The sequence below is a fragment of the Rousettus aegyptiacus genome, unplaced genomic scaffold (assembly GCF_014176215.1).
Source record: "Rousettus aegyptiacus isolate mRouAeg1 unplaced genomic scaffold, mRouAeg1.p scaffold_m13_p_4, whole genome shotgun sequence".
NCBI classification, from domain to species: Eukaryota; Metazoa; Chordata; class Mammalia; order Chiroptera; family Pteropodidae; genus Rousettus; species Rousettus aegyptiacus.
Genome location: NW_023416307.1, coordinates 92,728,377 through 92,755,360, shown reverse-complemented (window position 1 = coordinate 92,755,360; position 26,984 = coordinate 92,728,377). Strand labels below are relative to the sequence as shown.

At 33.2% G+C, this 26,984-nt stretch overlaps 1 protein-coding gene across 5 annotated transcripts in view; it reads left to right on the top strand.

Annotated features, from left to right (window-relative positions):
• The window catches only part of ATR (ATR serine/threonine kinase), a 135,873-nt gene that overhangs the window by 11,596 nt on the left and 97,293 nt on the right, over nt 1–26,984 (top strand). For 3 of the 5 annotated variants that reach the window (XM_016126481.2, XM_016126479.2, XM_036219715.1), the window contains exons 2-14: nt 4,408–4,499; nt 5,794–5,943; nt 7,498–8,375; nt 9,187–9,365; nt 9,848–10,039; nt 11,519–11,709; nt 12,184–12,339; nt 12,973–13,165; nt 13,392–13,654; nt 14,528–14,718; nt 14,800–14,900; nt 15,093–15,264; nt 16,110–16,280. In XM_016126481.2, the coding sequence (XP_015981967.2) occupies nt 4,408–4,499; nt 5,794–5,943; nt 7,498–8,375; nt 9,187–9,365; nt 9,848–10,039; nt 11,519–11,709; nt 12,184–12,339; nt 12,973–13,165; nt 13,392–13,654; nt 14,528–14,718; nt 14,800–14,900; nt 15,093–15,264; nt 16,110–16,280 (2,929 nt within the window). Of the gene's footprint in view, nt 1–4,407; nt 4,500–5,793; nt 5,944–7,497; nt 8,376–9,186; nt 9,366–9,847; nt 10,040–11,518; nt 11,710–12,183; nt 12,340–12,972; nt 13,166–13,391; nt 13,655–14,527; nt 14,719–14,799; nt 14,901–15,092; nt 15,265–16,109; nt 16,281–26,984 lie in introns of those variants that run through there. The other 2 variants (XM_016126480.2, XM_016126482.2) reach the window with 2 other exon arrangements.

The window sequence follows — 26,984 nt, the reverse complement described above, 5'->3', positions numbered from 1 at the left end:
CTGCCCAGTGGGGGCTGCATTCCAGTTCTTCACTACTGTGTGTTCACTGGGGCCTCAGTGTGCATGGGTCTGCAAGAGGTATCTGTCTTTACCCTTCTTCCTCCCTAACCTGGCTCTGCCGTTCTCTCAGATACACACACGCTCCTTCAGATGTCCCGAGAGTGTTTGTATGCTGAGCAGAGAATTCTTTGTTGAATTATAGCTGTCCAACTTATAACTTAAAGGGGAGAGACTTGGAAGCCATACTGCTTTCTTTTTACATTCTTAATGTGCCTACTAGAAAATTTAAGATTACACATGTGGCTTGCATTATATATCTGTTGGCCAGTGCTGGTTTAAATAGTAAGATATATAGCACCAATTTTTTTTTTTTTTTTTTTGCTTTTACCTACAAATGTAATTACTTGTTCGCTGATACTGTATACCTAGGGTTTATATTGGGAGGTACATGGAGAAATAAAACAGTCTCCCATCTCTAGGAGCTTAGGGTCTAGTGGCAGAGAATAAGCATATACTCCATAGGTCCAGAAGGGTAAAGGAACCACACGATTCAGGAAGATTCTAAGAACCACTCCTTCATTCAACAAATGTCTTTTTGACTCTGCTGTGTACCAGGATCAGTAACTTCATGGCACTTATTAGCACTAAGTGCCATGGATCCTGTATGTAATCAGTTAGGATTGGACTTTGGTTAAATAATCAAGAAAGCAATCTTATTTTTTCTTTTAGCATTATTTGAGGTAATAAGTGGGAAAATATATGTACATTTTACAGTGATGTATAGAAGTTATAAATTGTTACCGATATGAAATATATGAATAAACAACTTACCTACTACATCTTTAGCTGTTTTGTCAGTAGAAATAGTGGACTGAGCTAATTATTTACGTATGGTCTTCTGTGAATCCTCTAAGTAAAGTTAATTATTTCCTGTTTTGGGTGAATATGATACGGTTATAATTATTAGTGTGCATTCTTTCTCTCTCCTCAGCAACTAATCTGAGTTCCTTGAAGCAGAGAATCTTGTTTTGTTTTATTCGCTTTTTGAATTTTTTAAATTTATTAACATCTATACTCATCCTTTACTCCTATGTTAATACAAGAGGCACCCCTCCTGTACAAGGATTATCTTTTGACTTGTACAGAGTCCCAGGAAAGAAAGCGAAGTCTCAATCAATTGCTCAAGGAAAAAGAAATCCTTGTGACCCCATATATTCCTTTGGCTACCACTAATCTGGATTTTTCATTTCATGACCAAGCTTTAGAAAGTGTGCTAGTCTCAATATTCATATTTGATTTGTTTTTCAACCCTTTGGAGTCTGGCTTCTGCCTTTAACTGTACACTAAAACTTTAAAATCCTAAGGACATTAAAAAAATACTGACCCAAAATGAATCAAACACCTAAATTTAAGAGCTAAAACTATAAGTAAAATTCTTAGACGAGAACATGGGGGAAGCCTTTATGATACTGGATTTGGCAATGATTTCTTCGATTTGACACCAAAAGTACAACGAGAGAAAAAAATAGATAAACTGTATTTCATCAAAATTAAAAACTTCTGTGCTTTAAAAAACAATATCAAGAGAATGAAAAAACAATGTATAAAATGAGAGAAAATGTTTGCGAGTCATATATCTGATAAGGCTATATCATACATTTAGAATATGTGTAGAACTACCATCAGCAACAACAAAACAAGCCAACAACCTGATTTAAAGATGGAGAAAGGACTTGATTAGTCATTTTCTCCAAAGAAGAATACAAGTTGGTCACTTGAAAAGCACATGAAAAGACGTTCTTTATCACTAATCATTAGGGAAATGCAAATCAAAACCACAGTGAGATACCACTTCACATCCATGTGGGTGGCCACTATTAAAAAATCAGAAAATAACAAGTATTGGTGAGATAAGAGAAATTGGAACCCTTGTGCATTGCTGGCGAGGATGTAAAAGGATGCAGTCACTGTGAAAAATGGAATGTGAGTGTCTCAAAAAATTAAGCACAATACCAAATGATTCTGCAGTTCATCTAGGTATACACCCAAAAGAATTGAAAGGGACTGGAGCAGATATTTGCATACCCATGTTCATAGGAGCATTATTCACTATAGCCAAAAGGTAGAAGTAACCCAAGAGTCCATGGAAGGATGAATGTACAAAATAAGATATAAATAGAATAGAATAGCCTTAAAAAAGGAAGGAAATTCTGACACATGCTACAACATGGATGAACTGTGAAGACATTATGCTAAGTAAAATAAGTCATTCACGAAAGGGCAAATATAAGATTCAAGTTATATGACACAAGTAGTCAAATTCATTGAGACAGAAAGTAGAATGGTAGTTGCCAAAGAGTAGGAAGAAATGGGGAGTAATTGTTTATAAGTATAGTTTCAGTTTGGGAAGATGAAAAGTTCTGGACAGGGATGGTGGTGATTGTTGTAGAATAATGTGATGTACTTAATGCCATAGAACTATATACTGTAAAATAGTTAAAATGTGAAGTATATTATGTGGAGTATAATAAAAAAAAAATTCTAAGGACATTTTAACGAACGAATTTTATTTGCTTCTGTTGCTATCTCCCTCCTTGAAATTCTAACTTTGATTTCTAGAACATGCCTGTTATGGTTTTTCTTTCTGTTTCTCTGGCTCTCTTTTCCGTGCTCTTTCCTGGCTTCTTTAACCTAAATTTAGGATTATCTCTTTGTTTTATTACTTATTTCATTTGCATTTATATCTAAGGCTTCCACTACACCTAACTCTGATAGTGGCAGATTATATAATCTCTATGAATGCCATTCTCCTCGTATGCAAATTAAAGTTTAATATCCCTATTTTATTGCTTGTGAAAAATGAAATAATACAGACAATGGCTGGCCTTGTTTGATAGGTATTATTGCATAATGATAACTGAATATATATCTCTAGGCTAGATATTTTTTGAGGTCTAGAACTGTAATTCCAATAATCCTTTGGACATCCCACTTAATTGTTCCCTTGAAACCTTCGACTCAGTATTTCTAAAACTGGTTTTGTTTTTCTCTCCAGAGCTATACTTCTTTTGATGAATAATCTTAACAATCCACCCTGGATGGAGGGCTAAATTGACTTATCAGTCTCCTGCAGTAATTTATGTTTTTCACATTCCCCACGGTAGCTTCTGGTATTTTGCCTGTTATATAACAGGTGCTCAAAAATGTTTGTTGATTACATAAATAACTGTATTATTCTTTATCCTATATGGTGGAACAGACTTTCTACTGTATTCTTACATTCTTTTCTGTGGTGGTTTACACCAAATCATGAAGTTTAAGTTGAATTCACTGAAGATTCTAGGATACCACTCTTTTTAAAAATTATCGTGTCATCTCTTCATATTATTTTTTTTGATTGGCCCTAAGATGCAATATGTATATTTTTTCTTAACACTTTATTAAATTTTTATCGTGAAAATTTTGAGCATACAAAAAAAGAGATGTTATATTGATTTCCCATAAACTCATCACCTAACAATTATCAATTCATGACCCTCTTCCTCTCAATTCAGATTACTTTGAAGCTAATTCCAGATATAATTTCATCCATAAATATCAGTATTCATGTCTAATGGATAAAGACTTTTGAAACATAAAACAATACCATTGTCACACCTAAAAATAATAATTTCTTAATGACATTAAATATCTAGTCTGTGTTCAGATTTTCCCAATTGTCTTATATTGTTTTCTAACTATTTTGCCTCAGAATTCAATTTAGGGTTATACATTGTAATTGGTTAATATGGCTCTTAAGTTAGTTATTTAACTCCTCTCTTCCTTGGGATTTATTTGTTGAAGAAACTGTGTTATGTAGATTTTTAAAAGTGTAGATCAGCACTACTCAGTAGAAATATAGTGCAATCCACATATGTAATTTAAGGTTTTCTAATTGTCACAGTATAAAAAATAAAATGAAATAGGTGAAATTAATTTTAATATATTTTATTTAACTCAATAATATATCCAGATAACATTTCAATATGTAATTAACATAAAATTATTAATGAGATATCATACTTTTCATACTGAATATTCAAAATCGATGTGTATTTTATATTTATACAAATTTATATCAATTTGGACCAACCACGGCTTAAGTGCTCAATACCAACTACATGTGGCTACTACATGGGCAGGCAAGACTAGATTTTGTGAATCGTCTGTTGTGTTATTTAGCATGTTCTTTTTTTCCCTTATAAATTGGTAACACGTATTTAGATTTTCCGTTCATTTTTAAACCGAAGAAACTGTGAATGTCAGCATCAAAACTAAACACATTAGATAAGTTCAACTTTAGAGAATTCTTTACAAATGAAGTTGCAAGTTTCTTTAAGGATTAAAAACTTTTTATTTGTATTTTAGTGCCAGTCCAGAGGAATATAATACAGTCGTACAAAAGCCAAGACAAATTCTCTGTCAATTTATTGACCGAATACTTACAGATGTAAATGTTGGTAAGACATAATTATTTCTTATATAAACTTTATAAATTAAATTGTTTTCTTTTCCATGTATACAACATTATGCAAGCATTTTTCTCCATGTTTTATGGAGTTAGTATTTATGATAGTTGTTATTTACAGGGAAGTTATTTACAGTATTAGTTGTTACATTAGGCTTTTAAAGTAATTATGTTTTTCTATTTGTTATCTAGATTTTCTGCTTACTATGGTTCTTTGATAAAAGATAATATTATAGATAAAAATATTTGGCCAGTTCCAATGAAGCTAGGTTTTGTGCCAGTGGTTGAGAAATAACAAATGTCATAAAAACTCTTTAAATAAGAATTGGTGACTTTGTGAGTTGTTGAGTCAACTCCTGTTTGTGTTTCCTACCTATAGCAATCTAAAAGACAAACTACAAACTTGGTAAGATGGTGTCATATCTGTTATATCTGTTAAAAATATTGAAGGGGTAATACAGAGTGCCATCCGGCTCATGGTTTATAAATTTGATTCCACATTTGGCACAGATTTTGTGACTTGTGATAGTTATTTATTGTTTCTTTTCCAATCAGTAAAATTATGAGTTGCTGAAAAACAATAAAGAACTACTGAATACTTGCAAGATATATTTTCATATGGTGCTCGTATTTAGACCATTTAGACCAGTGATCCCCAACCTTTTTGATACCAGAGACCAGTGGTCCTGTGAGAGTAATGCTTAAAGATCTAAGGTGGAGCTGAGGTGGTGACGGTAGCTCTGGGGAGCAGCTGCAAATATAAATGAAGCTTCACTTGCTCGCTCGCTGCTCACCTCCTGCTGTGCAGCCCAGTTCTTAACAGGCCACGAACTGGTACTGGTCTGCATCTCTGGGGTTGGGCACCCCTGGTTTAGACCACTAGGCCCCTCTGCTTGACCAGCTCTTCTTCATTTAGGAATTGACTCCTTCACAGCACCTTCCCACACACTTGTTTCCTTTACTCTGAATTAGTGCAATCGATGTATTGTATTATAATTATTAGTTTGTCTGACACCTGATTGCGAGATTTATTTTATTTAATCCTTAGATTTTAGCATAGTGCCAAACATATGTAGTCCTATAGTACATGTTTGGTGAATAGATGTATAATAGATGAATGAGCATGATTATTAAACATTTAAAATTGAAGGGTAGGATTATAGGGTTTAGCCCCATCAACTTAGCATGAGCTAGACATAATTATGGTCACCAAAATCTAGTTTCTTAACAAAAGGACTATCATTGAATTTGTCACAACTCTTTAAAATGAATTTTTTATTTTTTAGTTGCTCTAGAACTTGTAAAGAAAACTGACTCTCAGCCAACCTCTGTGATGTTGCTTGATTTCATCCAGCATATTATGAAGTCCTCCCCCCTCATGTTTGTAAATGTGAATGGCAGCCATGGGCAAAATGAGGCCAAAGCTAGTTGTATTGGTAAGTCCTGCTATTTGTACATTCACTTGCCATCTATTTTATGAGATCTGCCTTCTTCTCTTCTAAAGTATAACATAAAAATTAAGAGACATTTTGGTAAAATTTTCTATAAATTGTGGGAGCCACATGGTAATGATTAATTTTATTTTGTGCATTCTTATTTTTTTCTTCTGTTATGAATGAAGTACCCAGAATGGAGCAGAAGTAATCTAATTTGTTTATTTTCCATTGAACACTTTAACAGTTTTTTTTTTTCTGGTTTTAGTAGTCCCTTTTTCTAGATCAGGCAGTAGCAAATAATGGCTCACAGGCTGGCTCCTTGTTACTGTAAACAAAGTTTGATCATGACACACCCTTGGTCATTCATTTACTTATTGTTTGTAACTACTGCAAACGTAACATTGAGTCGTTGACATGAAGACCATATGGCCTTTGAGCCTGAAATATTACCTACTTGACCCTTAAAGAATGAGTTTGTTGACTTCTGTTCCAGATATTGAAGTTTTATTCTAGGCTTTATCCTTATTGTTCCCACTGCTTTTGTCCTTTTATTGGCTTCCTCCTAGAGATGCAACAAACATTTTTTAAAAGAAATATATATATATATGTGTGTGTGTGTGTGTGTATACATATATATGCATATGTATATGTATATGTATATACACATAATACACAGAGTATTTTGAACTTCCTTGTTTAAATTTCAACACTCAACTTTGATAGCATGTCCTCCAAAAAGCCTTTTCTGGCCACTACTGCTGATTGCAGGCCTTAGGACTGACTGACTTAGTTGTTCCTTCTTAATACTTGGTTAGTGCAGAGTGTTCTGCATTTCCTCTATCATAGTGGTTTTTAAACCATATTATAAATACCTATTTGTCTATATTCTTTGCCATACTGTTTTTAAAACAGTAGGTCATGACCCATTAGTGGTTTATGGAGATGAAATAAAATAGACTAGAAAGTATCACAGTATACTGCGTATAATAATAAATACTGTCTCATAAAATTTTTGTTTTATATATTTAAATGTGCATATCTCTACTGGGTCATGATATAAAATACATCTCTGGTTCAGTCAAAAAGTTTGAGAAACTATTATAGGATTTATGAGGACAGGACTGTTATTTGTTCTTGTGTACCTGAGACCAAGTTACCACTCAATATATACATGTTGAAGGGGTGATAATAACTATAACTTCCACTTTTTGAGTGTTTATTTAACTTCAGGCATTATGCTGAGAATTTCACATATCTTACATGATGATCCCCACAGAAACTGATAAAGTAAATGTCATTATTTCCTCTTCATAGATGAAGTTACAGAGGGTCAGAGAAATGAAAAGTTCACACAACTAGTAAGTAGAAAGCTAGGACCTTTCCTGTTTGACTCCAAAATTGGTATTCTAAATTGCTATTATATTTCCATTGTTTAGGGAATGTTTTAGACTGTTTCATTAGTGAAGTTTATACTTTGAAAGTAAATTATCAAGAAGTTATCAAATTAATTAGTAGTTCTGATCTATTTATTTAATATCTTTGTTTATTTCAAAGACTTCAGTAATTGGATCATAACAAGACTTCTGCGTATTGCAGCAACTCCATCCTGTCATATGTTACACAAGAAAATCTGTGAAGTCATCTGCTCATTATTATTTCTTTTTAAAAGCAAGAGTCCTGCTATTTTTGGAGTACTGACAAAGGAATTATTACATCTATTTGAAGACTTGATTTGCCTCCATAGAAGAAATGCAATGGGACAGTTTGTGGAATGGCCAGTGGTAGTTAGCCGATTTTTAAGTCAACTAAATGAACATGTGGGATATTTACAACCAGCTCCTTTGCAGTTCATGAATATGGAGAATTTAGAATTTATTGAAGTCACTTTATTAACAGTTCTCATTCGTATTATTGCAATTGTGTTTTTTAGAAGGCAAGAACTCTTACTTTGGCGGATAGGTTGTGTTCTGCTTGAGTGTGGTAGTCCAAAAATTAAATCCTTAGCAATTAGCCTTTTAACTGAACTCTTTGAGCTTGGAGGACTACCAGCACTATCAGCCAGCACTTTTTTCAGCTCATTTTTGGAATTATTAAAACACATCATAGAAATGGATGCTGACCAATTGAAGCTCTATGAAGAGCCATTATCAAAGCTGATAAAGACTCTGTTCCCCTTTGAAGCAGAATCTTATAGAAATATTGAGCCCGTGTATTTAAATATGCTGCTGGAAAAGCTCTGTGTCATGTTTGAAAATGGTGTGCTTATGTGGCTTAAGTCTGACTTGCTGAAAGCAGCTTTGTGCCACTTACTGCAGTATTTCCTTAAATATGTGCCAGCTGGGTATGAATCTGCTTTACAAGTCAGAAAGGTTTATGTGAGAAATATTTGTAGAGCTCTTGTGGATGTGCTTGGAGTTCAGGTACAAACAGAGGTAAGTCATTTTTAAGGTTAACTTGTTATGTACTTTTTCCCTCATTTAAGTGTATGCATACATGCAATATGTGATAATGAGAAAATAAAATGTCTTTAACAATGTACACTTAGAACGGGATGATTTTCATAATCTACTTTGGCTCTCTTAATGGATTTTTACTTTGATTTTAGAAGGATTTGTTTACTAAGTTGATAATAAACTGCCAATGGAGTAGAATGATTGAAAGAAGAATTTGTGAAGTGTAAGCGTGTTTATTGCATTATTAATTAAAAGGGGGCCAGTTATCAACTTAATTGCAAAAACTTTGAACACTCACATAGATTATACCTTTGACAGGCTAAAATCAATCACTTTTAGAAAACCTATTGGTACATGGTACAAGTCATGCCAAATTATGCCTCTTTTCCTATTTGGACTGTGGGAGATAAGCAGCACAATGAATTAGTCAGATATACAGTAACTTGATTAAATATTTCACCTTATTTTATCTATAGGACTAGAAGTTTTATAGTTCGTAAGAAGTTAGTAATTTCCTTATAGAATAAGAAATTTGGCATTTGATAGAAAAACAGGTTATAGGGAAAAGGATTTGTTATGCTTTGTAAGACTATAGAATAATAATAGTTCAAGATATATGTATATAAAGACTATGAAATAATATAGGTTAACTTAGACCTTAGTTTTATCTCATGAGTTTACCTTATTAGAAAACATATAACTACTATGTAATGTACTTTTGCTATCTATGAATAATAATGTAAACATATTTTCTAAGAGATAGTTTTTGAAATTATTTTTGTTTTCTTAGTATTTGTTGGGCCCACTTTATGCAGCCCTAAAAATGGAAAGTATGGAAATCATTGAGGAGGTTCAGTGCCAAATTCAAGAGGAAAACCTCAGTGGTAATAGTGATGGAATATCACCCAAAAGGCGTCGACTCAGCTCATCTTTAAACTCTTCCAAAAAAGCACCAAAACTGACTGAGGAGTATGACCTTCATTGTTTTATTGAATCATTTAGTAAAATTTTATTCACTTTAAAAAATCACCTTTACTTAATGTTTTGACTTAAATACACAAAGAACATTTTTTTTTTCTAAAGGTAGTCAAAAGAATGCTTAAAATATTTTAATAGTTCTAATATGAAAAATTTCATGGTTAATGAAATATGGTTACTTAAAAGACTTTCTGAAGCCTTTACTTGCCTGTCTAATTTAACTTTTTAATATATGAAAAATCTCTGAGACTACATATATCTATCAGCAATTAAAAAAAATATGAACAAATAAATATTTTTTTGTCATGTGGCCAAAGAATTTGCATATTTTTTCTAGTCCTGAAAGTTGTTTTAAATCTTAGGATAAAGTTTAGTAGCTGAAGTTATATGTTATCTTTTGCTCGAAATATTTTTCACATTTGAACCAAACTTAAGGATAAATATATTTATACTGCGGTTATAATTAATTACAGAATTAAACATGTGGATATGAACAACAAGAGCATATTATGGAGTGCACTGAAACAGAAAGCTGAATCCCTTCAGATTTTCCTTGAATACAGTAGTCTAAAGAATTCTGTTATTGAGACTTTAGAAGGAATTGCTGTTGTCCTACAGCTGACTGCTCTGTGTACTGTTCATTGTTCTCATCAAAACATGGACTGGTAAAACAACTTGTATTTTCTGGGTGGGTTTAGTAAATTTGGATTTATTGTTTAAGAAACATCATTGACTTGATTTGTGTGATCTTAGAACACAAACTTTTCAGTGAAATAGAAATTTGTTTTTTATTGAGTACCTGGTAAATCCTAAGCACTATGATAAATACTGCACATAACTTAATTTTTATAATTCCTTGAGGTAAATGCTATTATATCCACTTCCCAAAATAGGAATTGAGGCTTTTTTTTTTTTTTTTTGATCGGAAGCCTAAACTATCTTTCCTAGGCATATATATTTAAAAAGGAGCAGAACACATTTTTATACATCTCAAAAGCCAATGTTCTTTTAGACGTTAAGTTAAAAGAACATTTCTCTTTGATAACAAGAGTAAGACTTTATAGTGTTTACCAGAGGGAAAGAGGGGTGGGTAGGAGGTAGAAAAGGGTATAGGGGGTCAAATATATGGTGACAGAAGGAGATTTGACTTTGAGTGTTGAATACACTCGAAATGTATATAATGTTATTAACCAATGTCACTCCAATAAATTTGATAAAATTAAAGAAAATAAAAAGCATTCTCTGATTAAAAAATATAGGAATTTAGATCTCTTGAGAGGTATATTTTTGGTTCAATATTCTTAATATAGTTTAATTACTCTATCAGAAGAAACAAATAGTGTGAGCCGTCTCTGAACATTTAGTCTTAATTTTAGTGCACATTATAGACCAACACTTTGTTAATTTTATACATGATTATTTATTCTGTATTTTCTAATTCACTTTTATCTAGCCAATACAAAGTCATAGAAGTGTTTTTAAAGAAACTACATTAATTCACATTGCATTAATCGGAATGTGAGATAACTTGAAGGAATAACTAATTAGGCTGAAGTCTAACCTCTTCCTATTATTAAGAGTTTAATAAGCCAGTTAATAATTATGCAGGCAAGCCTGGTAATGCCACATTTACATATCCTAGGTTAATTTAATTACCAAATCTTAAGAGTGATATAGACAGACATAAAGAGATTAAACTTAAAATAATAATGACAGGGGTGGCTCCATAGTGTAGTGGTTAGCATGTCTGCTTTACATGCAGAAAGTCCTGGGTTTGTGCCCCAGGTGGAACCACTGACCATACCCCAGGTGCGCCAGGCCCCCCCGAGTACACCAGGACTCCTAAGTGCACTGGGGGTGCCAGGCCCCAGGTGCACTCCATGAGCGGGTGGGAGGAGATGACCGGCCTTCAGAGATCCACTTCTTAAGGAGAAACGGCAACACCTATAGGTCAGAGATGGAAATGGGGTGGAATTAAAGAGAGGGAAAAAAATAATAACATATTAATTGATTTGCATACTTACTTTGAATTGGTTTTAAAAAAAAAGATTAGTTTATAGTCACAATTCTTTTTCCTTATTGCAATATTAAGTTTGACTAATAAAATTCATTTTAATTCATCTTAAAAAATATATTAATTGCAGCCATAATTTCGAGGACTATCAACAGAAATGTAAAAAGAAACCTTCAATAATGATAACTTGGATGTCTTTGGATTTTTACACAAAAATGCTTAAGAGCTGTAGAAGTTTGTTAGAATCTGTTCAGAAACCTGACCTGGAGGCAGTTATTGATAAAGTGATGAAAATATATGATGCTTTGATTTATATTCAAGGTGAGTACAAATAAGCAGTAGATCAAAATAACCTTTAAAGATAATCAGTATAGAATGAGGCTTTCTCTTTTGCATAAGGCCCAAAGGAACAAATATTTGGAATATCTACAAGTTTTCTTGATATCAGTACTGCTATGCTTGTCAATAATTTCCAAGTTCCAAATTTATTTGTGTAATATTTTGATTTATCTTTTTTCAGTCAATAGCAATTATAACTTCTAAATTTTTTGATTTGAGAATCTGAAGAATGCTATGGTCCTTCTTAAGAGTGTATAGATGCATGTTTTTATGGTAACACTTAATTTTTTAGGGTTCACAGACCTCAGAACATCATCTTTATGTTAAGAACTCCTGTTTATTGAATTTTTGTGCTAATTCTACTTGATGTTTAGAATGTCTGTTTTTATTGGGAAAAAGGCACAGGTAGATATGATTGAGGAAAAGATATAATTAATCACCTGTTTTGTGTTTCAGTAGTTAAAACTTCATTCGAAGATTATATTCTGGAAAATTTATGTGGGATGCTCTCACTTCCATGGATTTATTCCCATTCTGATGATGACTCTTTAAAGTTGACCACATTTGCCACTAATCTGCTAACATTAAGCCAGAGGATTTCAGATAGCTTCTGTAAGTGGTCACAAAATTCTATGTGTGTAGTTTATTTTGTTTTAACTTATCTCTATATAGGACTTCTAACACTTCACATTTCTATTTTTTCACTAATTTAAAGAGGAGGTACATGTCTAATAATAAAAGGGGTTAGACATTTAAAAAGTTAAAATTTTTAGGATTTGTACATCCTCAACTCTGTTCTGCCACTTTGTTCTCTAAAAATGTCATTCCAATTTACATTCTTGTTGGCAAAATATGGGAATTCCCATTGTTTCACATCCTCACCAACACTTCATTGTCACACGTCAGAATTTTTGCTATCTAAAAAATTAAAAAAAAATCAAGGAGGTCACTATCTAAAAACATTTTTTTTTCGTTATCTGATGGGTGTGATTTTCAGTTTGCATTTCCCTGATTATGTAGTAATGTTGCATAAAGACTCTTTTAAGTGCATATGCTTTGTTTTTGGAAAGGGAGTTTTTAATTAAAGGGAGCTTTTAATTAAATATATATATATAAATATATATTAAGTATATATATTTCAGGTGTTTTTGTTGTTATTTACAACAAAAAACGACTATATGTGTGTATGTGTGTGTATGGATAATTAACACTTAGAAGTTTTATTTAATAGACTTAATTTTTTAGCACCGCAGGCACAATCACGATGTGTGTTTCTTCTAACTTTGCTACCAAGAAGAATATTCTTTGAATGGAGAACATCAGTTTACGGTTGGGCCCTGCAGAGCTCCCATGAAGTAATCCGAGCTAGTTGTGTTAATGGATTTTTTATCTTATTGCAGAAACAGAATTCTTGTCTCAGAGTTCCCAAGATTCTTGTGTATGTATTAATACTTTAATTTGAATATATAACTTGATTGGAAACATCGCGTGTATAAATTTTTGTTAATTGCTGAGTCTGTAGAGGAAATATTGCTTTTAGTTTTAGAATTAAAATTTTTTTCTTGCAGGCTTTGTCTGATCAGTACTTTTGCCCCAAATTAACTAAGACTATTTAGACCACAAAATTAAGCAAGAAGGTTTATTAACTTTTTTTCCTCCCCTAGAGATAAAGTCAAAGATGATTCTGATATTGTCAAGAAAGAATTTGCCTCTATACTTGGTCAACTTGTCTGTACGCTTCATGGCATGTTTTATTTGACAAGTTCTTTAACAGAACCTTTTTCTGAACATGGACATACTGACCTCTTCTGTAAGAGCCTAAAAGTCACTTCTCAACACGAATGTTCATCTTCTATACTAAAAGCTTCTGTTTTCAAACCATTCCTTTTCTTATTGAAAAAAAAAACACCTAGTCCAGTGAAACTTGGTGAGTGACTTGTCATTTAAAGTTTTAAAACCTGTTTAAGCTCTTTTTTTAAAATCAGTGATAAAATTAGCCTGAAGCCTTGCTTAATAAATTATCATTGCTCATGTAATGATTTTACAAATGGGAAGTCTAGTATTAGACAGTATCTAACAGCTAACAAGGAAAGTTATTTCTGGATTCTTAAAATGCTCTTGTGATTTGACAGAATAATGGGGGCATACCTGATATTTTATTCAATATTGTTAAGTTTAGTATTCTGTATCTTCTTTAGGAGTGATATCAGGTAACTACTTTAGACCTGTAGAACTTCAAATAGTTAGATACTTTGCCGAACTGAGGACTATAAGTTATATCTTCTTGACCACTTTCCAGCGGTAATGGCGCATGGGTTTGTTGGGAGCCTGAAATTTACACAATTACTTGGCAGATCCATTTGTTTGGGTTCTAAGTTGTAATTTTTCTCAAGTATTCAAAACAATATGTGATAGGAAGTTTCTAGGACTTCCTGAATCTTTTAATGTAAGATTAACAGACTAAAATTGCCTTTAGATCATAGTTCTTTGGATTAGTAAAATGTGCTTTTAAGTCTGTCTCAGTAATATATCAAATCTAAGTGACTAGTCATTTTACAACTTAAAAAATTCTGGAATTTATTTTAGATTTAAATTATAACTTATTAAGTATAAAGTAAATTTAAAATTATAAGCATTCATTTTAATCCTCCACAATTCTATGTGCTCTGCAAATACTAAATATTGACATTGAAGGCAAATTAGAATTCTATGTAGTGTATTATTTATTAACAATATTTTTTACTGTAAAACTTTGACATTTAATTTGTTAAATTAGTTATTATATGCTCTCTCCCTTTAGCTTTTATAGATAATCTGTATCATCTTTGTAAGCATCTTGATTTTAGAGAAGATGAAACAGATGTAAAAACAGTTCTTGGAACTTTATTAAATTTAATGGAAGATCCAGACAAGGATGTTAGAGTGGCTTTTAGTGGAAATATCAAGCATATATTGGAATCCTTGGACTCCGAAGATGGATTTATAAAAGAGGTTGATAATTTTTATTTTTGAACATTTATATTGTCATAAACCTGGCTTTAAAAATTTAACTAATTAATTTTATTGTGTTAGCTTTTTGTCTTAAGAATGAAGGAAGCATATACACGTGCTCAAATCTCAAGAAATAATGAGTTGAAGGATACCTTGATTCTTACAACAGGGGATATTGGAAGGTATATTTCATAGCATTTATATACTTATTTATTTTGACCATTTTTCTTTTTTATTTGCCTGTTGTTAGAAATGGTTATATGAGAGATGTCATATTATACAAAGACATGTGAGATCAGCATGGATTTATTTGTGGATTTCCATTTATTTTTGAGACACTGATGATAACTTTTTTTTTTTTTTTTTAATTTTAGGGCAGCAAAAGGAGATTTAGTACCATTTGCACTCTTGCACTTATTGCATTGTTTACTATCCAAGTCAGCATCTGTCTCTGGAGCAGCATACACAGAAATTAGAGCTCTGGTTGCAGCTAAAAGTATTAAGCTGCAAAATTTTTTCAGCCAGTATAAGAAACCCATCTGTCAGGTGAGAGTCAGCATTGGCCTTGACTGTAGGAAATAGCAATGCTTTGAGAAAATAAAAAAACAGCATGTATGTTTTATTTTTCTTCCCTTAAAAGATTTTTTTAACATGGTATATTCAGTTTACTTAAGAGAACCTAAATTTTGGCAGTTTTATATTTCAGCATCTTGGACTAAAGATGTAGATTGTAAATGGGAGAGGCGGGAAAAGTCATCTTACAGTAATATATTGGATCATCATGCTCTGTTGGTAATCTGTTAAGAGATGGTTTTCCTTTTTAGCATTTTAGTGAAAGAAAGAGCTTTTGGTTTTAAAAAGATTGATCCATTTCATGGCAAAAAGTTATGATATGTTAAAATAGTGGGTTTGGGATGTGGTTCCATAGTGTAGTGGTTAGCATGTCTGCTTTACACACAGAAGGTCATGGGTTTGTGCCCTAGTGGAGCCCCAGTCTGTGGTCTACGGTAATGCCACCCCGAACAAGCTCAATGTCTGATCTCGGAAGCTAAGCAGGGCCAGGCTTGGTTAGTATTTAGATGGGAGGCCACCTAGGAAGGCCAGGTGCTACAGGAATAAATATTAATAAATAAATTTTTAAAACAGTACTGGGTTTGCCCTGTGTTGGTATAATCCTAAGCAAGATATTCAAGTTTCTTAACTGAGGCTGGTTACTCTTATCTGTAAAAGGGAGATTATACATAACCTATTTCATTAAGGTTATAAAAATTAAATGAGTCTTAATTCAAATGTGTATAGAACACTGTCTGATACTATTCTTTATGTTACCTTAAAAAGTATTAGTTGAATTTTCTTCCTTGTATGAAAAATAACAGATCATTTTCCTCTAGTTTTTGGTGGAATCCCTCCACTCCAGTCAGATGACAGCACTTCCTAGTACTCCATGCCAGAATGCTGAGATGCGAAAACAAGATGTGGCTCACCAGAGAGAAATGGCTTTAAATACCTTGTCTGAAATTGCCAATGTTTTTGACTTTCCTGATCTTAATCGTTTCCTTACTGTAAGTTGCATAGTATAGTTGACTTAATTGAGGTTATCAATTCAATGTTTTGTGTTTATTCTAGATTTGTTTAACAGAAAATCTGGCAAGTACATTGAGGAGCTTACAGACTCTAGAATTTCAAATAAGTGTTTTCTTTTGACTGTGATATGATAATGTTACTTATGTTATAAAATTTAAGTTCATGTTGATTGGAGTCATTGCTCTATGTGGTTAGCTATCATGAAGGATAATGCTAATTAATGATAATTAATTCTGTTGACTGAGCCCTATGTCTTTTTCAATAAGAGTTGTTAGTATTCTATAATAGTATCAGGTATATAGCATGGTGGTTAGACATTTACATGTTGTATATAGTGATCCCCCAAATAAATCTAGTAATCATCTAGCACCATACATAGTTATTACAGTATTATTGACTATATTCCCTTTGCTGTACTTTACATCCCTGTAACTGTTTTGGAACTATAAATTTGTACTTCTTAATCCCTTCACTTTTTTCACTTTTTTATCTATGAGTCTGTTTCTGTTTTATTAATTTTGTTCTTTAGATTTCACATATAAGTGAAATCATAATGTGAAATCACATGATATTTGTCTTTCTCTAGCTGACTTAACTTCTCTTAGGACTCTCTAGGTCCATCAATGTTGTAACAAATGGTAAGATTTTGTTCTTTATTATGGCCGAGTAATATTCCGTTGTATGTATGTACAACATCTTTATCCAATCATCTATTGATGGGCACTTAGGTTGCTTCCATATCTTAGCTATTGTAAATAATGCTGCGTGAACATAGGGGTACATGTATCTTTTTGAATTACTGTTTTGGATTTCTTTAAATAAATACCCAGAAGTAGAATTGCTGGTCCTATTCTTAATTTTGGGGGGAACTTCCAAGTTCTTTTCCTTGTTGGTTGCACCAATTTATAGTCCTATCAACAGTGCATAAGGGTTCCTTTTCCTCCAAATCCTCAGCAACACTTGTTGATTTATTAATGATGGCCATTCTGACAGGTGTGAGGTGATATCTCATTATGGTTTTAATTTACATTTCTCTGACATAATGACATTGAGCATCTTTTCATATGTCTATTGCCATCTATTCATACTTTTTGGAGACATGTCTCTTCAGGTCCTCTGCCATTTTCTAATTGATTTTTTTTTTTTTTTTGGTGTTATATGAGTTTATGAGGTTTTTTAAATACATTTTGGACATTAACCCTTTATTGGATGTATCATTGGTGAATATCTTCTCCCATTTGGTAGGTTGTCTTTTCATTTTGTTGATGGCTTCCTTTGCTGTGCAAAAACTTTTTAGTTTGATATAATCTCATTTGTGTATTTTTTCTTATGTCTCCGTTGCCCAGGCAAAATATTACTAAGTGCATGTCAGGGAGTTCACTGCTTATGTTTTCTTGTAGGAATTTTATGGTTTTGAGTCTTTCAGTCTTTAATACATTTTGAGTTTATTCTTGTACTTGATGTAAAGAGGTGGGCGAGTGTCATTTTTTTGCATGTATCTGTCAAGTTTTCCCACACCATTATTGAATAAAGTGTCTTTACCCCATTGTGTTCTTGCCTCCTTTGTATTAGATTAATTAACAGCATAGGCACAGGTTTGTTTTCTGGGTTCTCTATTCTGTTCCACTGATTTTTGTGTCTGTTTTTATGCTAATAACACGCTATTTTGATTCCTGTAGCCTTCTAGTATAGTTTAGTATCAGGTATCATGATACCTCCAATTTTGTCTTCTTTTTCAAGATTATTTGGCTATTCAGAGTCTTTTATGGATTATTTGTCTTAGTTTTGTGAAAGCACTATTGGTATTTTGATAGGGATTGTATTGAATCTGTAGGCTGCCTTGGATAGTATGTACATTTTAACTATGTTAATTTTTCGTAACCATGAGCATGGTATATGCTTCCATTTATTTGCATCCTTTTCAGTTTTTTTCTTCAGTGTCCTATAATTTTCTGAGTAAAGGTATTTTACCTTCTCGGTTAAATTTATACTATTTTTTTTTTTAAATTTATTGGGGTAACATTAGTTATTATAATTATATACTTTTCAAGTGTACATTATAATTTTACATCTATATATTCTATTGTGTGATTACCACTCAGAGCCAAGTTTCCTTCAGTTACTATATATTTGATCCTCTTTACCACTTCCCCTTTCCCCAGACTCCCTATATTTGACCCCCTTTACCCTGTCTACCTCTTCCTTCCTTCCACTGGTAACCACTAGTTTATTGTCCATGTCCCTGAGTCTCTGTCCTTTCATTTGTTGATTTTAGGTTTATATACTACATATAACTGATATCATGTGATTTTCAAATTTTTCTGTCTGGTTTATTCTGGTCAGCATGATTTTCTCGAGGTCCATTCATGTTGTTACAATTAGCAGTATTTCATCTCTTCTTATGGCTGAGTAATATTCTATTGTATATATGTACCACAGCTTCTTTAGCCAATCATCTATTGTGGGACACTTTGGTTGCTTCCATGTCCTGGCCACTGTGAAAAATGCTGCTGTGAACATCAGTGTGAAAATATCTTTTCAGATATGGGTTTTCAAGTCTTTGGGGTAAATACCCAGTAGAGAGATTGCTGGATCATATGCTAGATCAATTCAGAACCTCCATACTGTTTTTCATAGTGGCTGGACCAATTTGTAGTTCCACCAGCAGTACATGAGGATTCTTTTTTCTCTGTATCCTCTCCAACATTTGTTATTATTTATACTGTTGATTATAGCTATTCTAACAGGTGTGAGGTGATATCTCATTTTGGTTTCAATTTGCATTTCCCTAATAGCTAGCAATGTTGAGCGTCCTTTCATATATTTGTTGCTCATTTGTATGTCCTCTAGGGAGAAGTGTCTATTCAGATCCTCTGCCCATTTTTTGATTGGATCGTTTGTTTTTTTGTTCTTATTGAGTTGTACAGTACTTTATATATTTTGGATAGTAGGCCCTTATCAGAGGCTTTGCTTGCAAATACATTTTCCTATTTGGATGGTGTCTCTTTACCTTGACGATTTCTTTAGCTGAGCAGAAGCTTTTTAGTTTGTAGTCCCATTTATTTAATTTTGCTTTTGCTTCCCTTGCCTTTGAGGTCAAATTCATAAAATCCTCTTTAAGTCCAAGATCCTTGAGTTTAGTTCTTATGTTGTCTTCTATGAATTTTATTGATTCTAGTCTTATATTCAGGTTATTGATCCATTTTGAGTTAATTTTGGTGTGTGGTGATAGACAACAGTCTAGTTTCATTCTTATGCAGGTGGCCTTCCAATTTTCCCAGCACCATTTATTGAAGAGGCTTTTCTTTCTCCACTACATGTTTTAGGCTTTTCTGTCAGAAATTATTTTCCCAATAAATGTGGGTTTACTCCTGGACTCTCAATTCTGTTTCACTGGTTACGTGTCTGTTTTGCTGCCAATAACATGCTGTTTTGATTACTATCGCTTTGTAATATAATTTGAAGTTGGGCAGAGTGATGCATCCAGTCTCATTCTTTTTTTCTCAGGATGGCTTTGGCAATTCGGGGTCTTTTATATTTCCATACAAATCTGATGATTTTTTGTTCTATTTCTTTAAAAAATGCTGATGGGATTTTAATGGGGATTACATTAAATCTGTATACTGCTTTAGATAATAAGGTCATTTTAATAACGTTGATTCTACCAGTCTAAGAACAAGGCATATCTTTCCATTTCTTTGTATCTTCTTTGATTTCTTTTAATAGGGTCTTGTAGTTTTCATTATATAGGTCCTTTACATGTTTTGTTAAATTTATTCCTAGGTATTTTATTCTTTTTGTTGCAATTGGAAAAACTTTTTCCACTTTTTTTTATGACACTTCATTATTAGAGTATAGGAACGCTATGGATTTTTGAACATTGATTTTGTATCCAGAGACTTTACTATATTTGCTTATTGTTTTTAGTAGTGTTCTTGTGGAGACTATAGGGTTTTCTATATAGAGAATCATGTCATTTGCAAATAGTGACAGTTTAACTTCTTTGTTCCCTATTTGAATGCCTTTTATATCTTTCTCTTGCCTGATTGCACTCGCTAGGACCTCCAGCGTTATATTGAATAACAATGGTGATAGTGACAGCCTTGCCTTGTTCCTGATCTTAGAGGGAAGGTTTTCAGATTTTCACCATTAAGTATAATGTTGGCTAAGGGGTTGTCATAGATGGCCTTTATTATTTTATTATGTTAAGGTACTTTCCTTCTATACCGATTTTATTAAGTGTTTTGATCATAAATGGATGCTATATCTTGTCGAAGGCTTTTTCTGCATCTATTGATATGACTGTATGATTCTTATTTTTTAATTTGTTTACCTGGTGTACCACATTAATCTATTTGTGTATGTTGACCCATCCCCTATACCCTTGTGATGAAGCCCACTTGATCATGGTGTATAATCTTTTTAATATGTTGCTGTATTCGGTTCGCTAGTGTCTTATTTAGGATTTTTGCATCTGTATTCATGAGAGATATTGCTCTGTGGTTTTCCTTTTTTGTTTTATCTTTACCAGGTTTTGGTATTAGAGTAATATTGGCCTCATAGAATGAGTTGAGAAGTATTGCTTCCCCTTCGGTTTTTTGGAAGAGTTTGTGGAAAATAGATATTAAATCTTTTTTGAATGTTTGGTAGAATTCACTGGTGAAGCCATCTGGTCCTGGACTTTTACTTTTTGGTAAGTTTTTGATGATTGTTTCAATTTCCATACTGCTGATTTAGATTTACTAGTTCTTGATTCAGTCTAAGAAGGTTGTATTTTTCTAAGTACTAGTCTTCTAGGTTATTGAATTTGGTGTTATATACTTTTTCATAGTATTCTTGCATGATCCTTTGTATTTCTGTGATGTAGTTGTAATTTCCCCTCTTTCATTCCTAATTTTGTTTATTTGTGTTCTTTCTCTTTTTTCTTTAGTGAATATAGCCAAGGGTTTGTCAATTTTATTAACTTTCTCAAAGAACCAGCTCCTTATTGTATTTATTTTTCTATTTTCATTTTGTTTTGTTTTCAATTTCATTTATTTCTGCTCTAATTTTGATTATTTCTTTTTGTCTCCTCACTTTAAGCCTCATCTGTTCTTCCTTTTCTTGTTTTTTAAGATAAAATGTTAGGTTGTTTATTTGGGCTTGTCTTGTTTTTTGGCGATAGGCCTGTAATGGTATGAACTTTCCTCTTATGACCGCTTTTGCTGTGTCCCAAAAGTTTCGATATGTTGTACTATCATTATCATTCATTTCTATGTATCTCTTGATCTCTCTTTTTATTTCTTCCCTGACCCAGTTATTCTTCAGTAGCATGTTGTTAAATCTCCATGTATTTGTGGTTTTTCCTGATTTCTTTTTGCAGTTGATCTCTAGTTTCAAAGCATTATGATCAGAGAATATGGTTGGTATGATTTCAACCCTCTCATATTTGTAGTAGCTATTTCTGTGTCCCAGTATGTTGTTGATTCTTGAGAATATTCCATGTACACTAGAGAAGAATGTATAAGCAGCTGTTTTTGGATGGAAGGCTCTGTATATTTCAGTTATGTCCAGTTGGTCTAATGTGTCCTTTAAAGATGTTGTTTCCTTATTGATTTTCTGTTTGGATGATCTGTCCATATCCGACAGTGGGGTATTTAGGTCCCCTACTACAATAGTGTTTTGGTCTGTTTCTCCCTTTAGTTCTATTAGTAATTGCTTTACACATTTTGGAGTTCCTTGAGTTAGAGCATAGATATTAATAAATATTAAGTCTTCTTGGTGCATGATTCCCATTATCATTATGAAGTGTCCCTCAGTGTATTTCTTTACAATTTTTATTTGAAATCTATTTCGTCTGATATTAGTACCACTACTCCCGCTTTTCTCTGAATGCCATTTGCTTGAAATATCATTTCCCACCCTTTCACTTTGAGTCTATATTTGTCTTTGGAGCTGAGATGTGTCTCTTGGAGGCAGCATATAGTTGGATTTTATTTTTTGATCCGTTCTGCAGCTCTGTGCCTTTTTATTGGTGAGTTCAGTCCATTTATATTTAGGGTAATTATTGAAATATGAGGTCTTCTTATAGGCATTTTATCTTTTGCTTTCTGGTAGTTTGGGGTTTCCATGGCTTCCTTGTTCTTGTGTTTCTGTTTTCTTTATTTTGGTTGGCTTTTGTTGGTTTTGCTTTTGATTCTTTTTGTTTTATGGTACAAACTTCAGTTTTAATCTTTGGCATATGGTTACTATTACAAATATGAAAAGGATAATTATATCTATGCAATTGATCATTTTCTTCTGTGCGTGCCTTATCTCCTTTCCCCTTTGTGAATTTGGATCTTTGAATCCTCCCCTTTTCAGTAATTGTTGTCTCAGTTTGTCTCTATTTATGCTTAATGTTCATTACTACCTTGCTATAGCAATTTTCTTCTTATTATTTAAGCTTGTAATGCCCTGTTCTTAGCAAGGGTTGCACTCCTCTGCTTCAATTTACCTGATAGTCACTTTACTGCCAGTTATGTATTTTTATTGTTGTTATTTTGTTTTAGATGAGCTGACACCTTTCAGTATTTTATGTAATGCAGGCCTCGTAGTAGAGAATTCCCTCAATTTTTGTATGTCTGAAAAGGTCTCAATTTCTCCTTCATATCTAAAGGAGAACTTAGCTGGATACATTTTTCTAGACAGGTAGTTCCTTTCACTTAATAGTTTAAATATTTGATTCCATTCCTTTCTGGTTTGTAAGGTCTGCGCTGAATAGTCCAATACTCTAATGAGTTTTCCTTTATAAGTTACCGTCTTCTTTACCCTGGCTGCCCTGTGAATTCTGTATTTGTTGTTGATTTTTGATAACTTTGATACAATGTATCTTTTTGAAGACCTTTTGGGGGTGAGATAATTGGGTTTTCTGTTGACTTCTTGAATTCTAAGCTCCAGCTCATTCTTTAGATTTGGGAAATTCTCATCCACTATTTGTTTGAAAATGCTTTCTAGTCCCTGCTCCTTTTCCTTGCCTTCAGTAATGCCCATTATTGTTTCCTCTCTTGATGTTATTAGCTAATTCTTGTATTTCTCTTTCATTATTTTTCATTTGTTGGTTTCTCTTTTTCCTTCTGATTTATTTCTAGATTTCTACCTTCAATATCTCTGATCCTTTCCTCCATTTGGTTGGCTCTGTGCCCAAGCTTGCTATTTCATTTATCAGTTCTTGCAGTGTGTTTTTCATCTCCAAAGTTTTTGTTTGATTCCTTTTGCGTTTTCAGTCTCCTTGCTCTGCTCATCTATTTGTTTTTTCGATTCCTGAAATTGTCGATTTGAGTTGTTTTGGATCTCATTGAGTTTTTTCATATGTACCATTATAAATTCTAAGTCGCATATTTCTATGTCTGTAAGCTTATTTTCTGGAGATTTTTCTCTTTCTTTCTGAGATGCCTCGTCACCTTGGTTGTTCATGATGTTTAATGGACTAAATGGAAGTATGTTCTGTTGTTTTTCAAGAAAGAAGATTTATAATATAAAGGTCTTTCTTTAGCCTGCTGCAAAGAAGGCGCTTTTCTTTTGGCTTCCAGTAGGTAGTGTCTAAGCTTCTTGGATCCCTGCTTTATATAAAGCCTAGATGTCTATTTTATTTTCTTTTAGATACTTAATCATACCTGCTACTCTCAATTTCAGTCCCTGTTAGTGTTACAGACAGTTTCGATAGCGTTGGCTTAGATCCCCTTGTGGGTCCGTAGTGATAGGTTTTGGAGAGTATGGGGAGAGGGGCGTCCTGTCCTGTTTCTCTGCTTTCTGCCCTGATGACAGAGCCCTGGTGCCAGCTGCTAGAAATTCGGGCACTTCTAGGCAGGCTGATCAGATAAGTCGCCACACCTTCTTCGTTTCCCCTTCTCCTACAGGGAGCTCCAGAGGCTGGGAAAAGTAGTTTCAGTCTCGGCAGCTTTTGCTTAGATTCCCCTAGAGCTCTGCACTATTTGGTCTCAGAGGGCATGGGGGGAGGAGCCCTCTGGGTTGGGGGTTTGGGGCTGTAGCTCAACATCAGTTTTGGAACCGGGGATGGTAAAAATCAACTGTTGTTTCTCTCCTGTCCCATCCCGCTTCTCTACTTTCTGCCCTGATGACTGGGCCCTCCTCCTGGCTGCTAGAAATCCGGCACTTCCAGGCAGGCTGATCAAGGAAGTCTCTGCACCTTCACCCCTCCCACTCCTCCTGTAAGGAGCTCCGGCAGCTGAGGGAGGCAGTTTCTTTATTTCTCCCAGTCCAACGCCTGACAACCAGAGTTCTGACCTGTGGTAGCTCTTATGTGTACATCCCATGCTCAGATGTGCTTGTGTGCAGTTTGCTTGTTTTTTGTTGAGTTTTAGATGTTCAGCTTATTGTTGTTTCAAGGAGAGAGATCTGAGGATGTCTCTCACTCTGCCAAGTTTCCAGATTTTTTTTATTTTTGATGCAATAGTAAATGAGATTGTTTTCATAATTTCTCTTTCTAATAGGTTATTATTGGTTTATAAAAATGCAACTTATTTCTGAATATTAAGTTGTATCCTGCTACTTTACTGACCTACTTTGTGAATTCTAATAGTTTTTTGGTGGACTCTAGGCTTCTCTATAAATAGTATCATATGTGTAGATAATGATGGTTTCGCTTCTTTTCCTATTTAGATGACTTTTATTTCTTTTTTTTTTTGGTCTGCTTGCTATGGCCAGGATTTTCAGTACTATGTTGAATAGAAATGGGGAAAGTGGATATCCTTGTCTTGTTTCTAATCTTAAGGAAAATGCTTTTAGCTTTCCATGTTGAATGTGGTGTTAACATGTGGATTTGTCATATATAGTCTTTATTATGTTGGGGTATGTTTCTTCTATTTGAACTTTGCTGAAAGTTTTTACCTTAAATGTGTTGAATTTTGTCAATCATGTTTTCTACATCTATTGATACAATCATGTGATTTTTATTCATTTTGTTTATATGGTGTATCATGTTACTTGATTTGCGGATATTGAACCAAACTTGAATCCAAGGAATAGATCCCACTTGATTGTGGTATATGATCTTTTTAATGTATTGTAAACTCAGTTTGCTAATACTTCGTTGAGGATTTTTGCATATATGTTTATCAGTGGTACTAGCCTATAATTTTCTTTTTTTGTAATAACTTTGTTTTTGTAGTCATGGTAATGGTGATCTCATAAAATGAACTTGGGATCCTTCCTCTTGAAATTTTGTGCAAGTTTGGCAAGAATGGATGTTAATTCTTTGAATGTTTGGTAATATTTACTTGTGAGTTTATCTGGTTCAGGACTTTTGTTTGTTGGCAGTTTTTCATTACTAATTCGATTTCATTAATAGTAATTAGTCTGTTTAGATTTTTTTTTTTCTTGTTGATTCAATCTTGGAACATTGTATGTTTCCGTTATTGTATTCATTTCTTCCAGATTGTCCGATTTGTTGCCATATAATTCTTCGTAGTTTTTTTTTTAAATAATCCTTTCATTTCTCTGATGTCAGTTGTGATTTTTCCTCTTTCATTCCTGCTTTTATTGGGTCATTTCTCTTTTTTTTATTGCGGAGTATGATTAAAGGTTTATCAATTTTGTTTATCTTTTGAAAGAACCAGCTCTTGGTTTTATGGATTTTTTTGTATTGTTATTTTAGACCCTATTTCCACTTTGATTTTTATTGTTTCCTTTCTTCTACTCGCTTTGGGCTTTGTTTGTTGTTATTTTTCTAGTTCCCTTAGGTGTAAGCTTAGATTGTTAATTTGAAATTTTTCTTGTGTCTTGAGATAGGCCTGTATTCCTATGAATTTCTCTCTTAGGACTGCTTTGACTGTGTCCCATAGATTTTTAGGTTTGTGTTTCCATTTTTATTTTTCTGAAGGTATCTTTTGTTATCTTTCTTGACCTTACTGTTAATCCATTCATAGTTGTGTGTTATTTAACCTTTATGTATTTGTGTGTTTCATTTTTTTTTTTTTCTTGTAATTGATTTCTACTTTCATAGTATTATGGTTGGTGAAGAGTTCTGATAGGAATTTGTTGTTCCTAAATTTATTGAGACTTGTTTTGTGGCCTATCATTATATCTGTCCTGGAAAATGTTCCATGTGCACTTGAGAAGAATATATATTCTACCTTTTGGGGGTGAGGTGCTCTAAAAATATTAATTAAATTTATCTGCCACTTTTTTCATGTTCATTTTCTATCTGGGAGGCGAATCCATTGATGTCAGTGAGGTATTAAAGTCCCATTGTGTTCATCAATATATAGGTGCTCCTGTGCTGGGTGCATGAATGTTTATAAGGGTTATATGCACTTGTTGGATTGGTCCCTTTATCATTATGAAATGTCTTTCTTTGTCTCTTGTTACAGCTGTTGTTTTAAAGTTTATTTCGTCTAAGTATTACTACCCCAGCTTTTTTTTTTTTTTTTCATTTTTATTTGGAGGAAATTTTTTTTTATTCCTTTACTTTCAGTCTATGTATGTCTTTCAGTCAGAAGTGGGTCTCTTGTAGATAGCGTATGTATTGATCTTGTTTTCTTATCCATTCAGCTACCCTATGTCTTTTAATTGGAGCATTTAATCCACTTACATTTAAAGTAAGTGGATTATTTATAGGTATGTAGGCATCTCCATTTTATTATTCATATTTATGTTCTCCTTCCTCCTTTTACCCTTTCCCTTCTCCTTCAAGAATCCCTTTT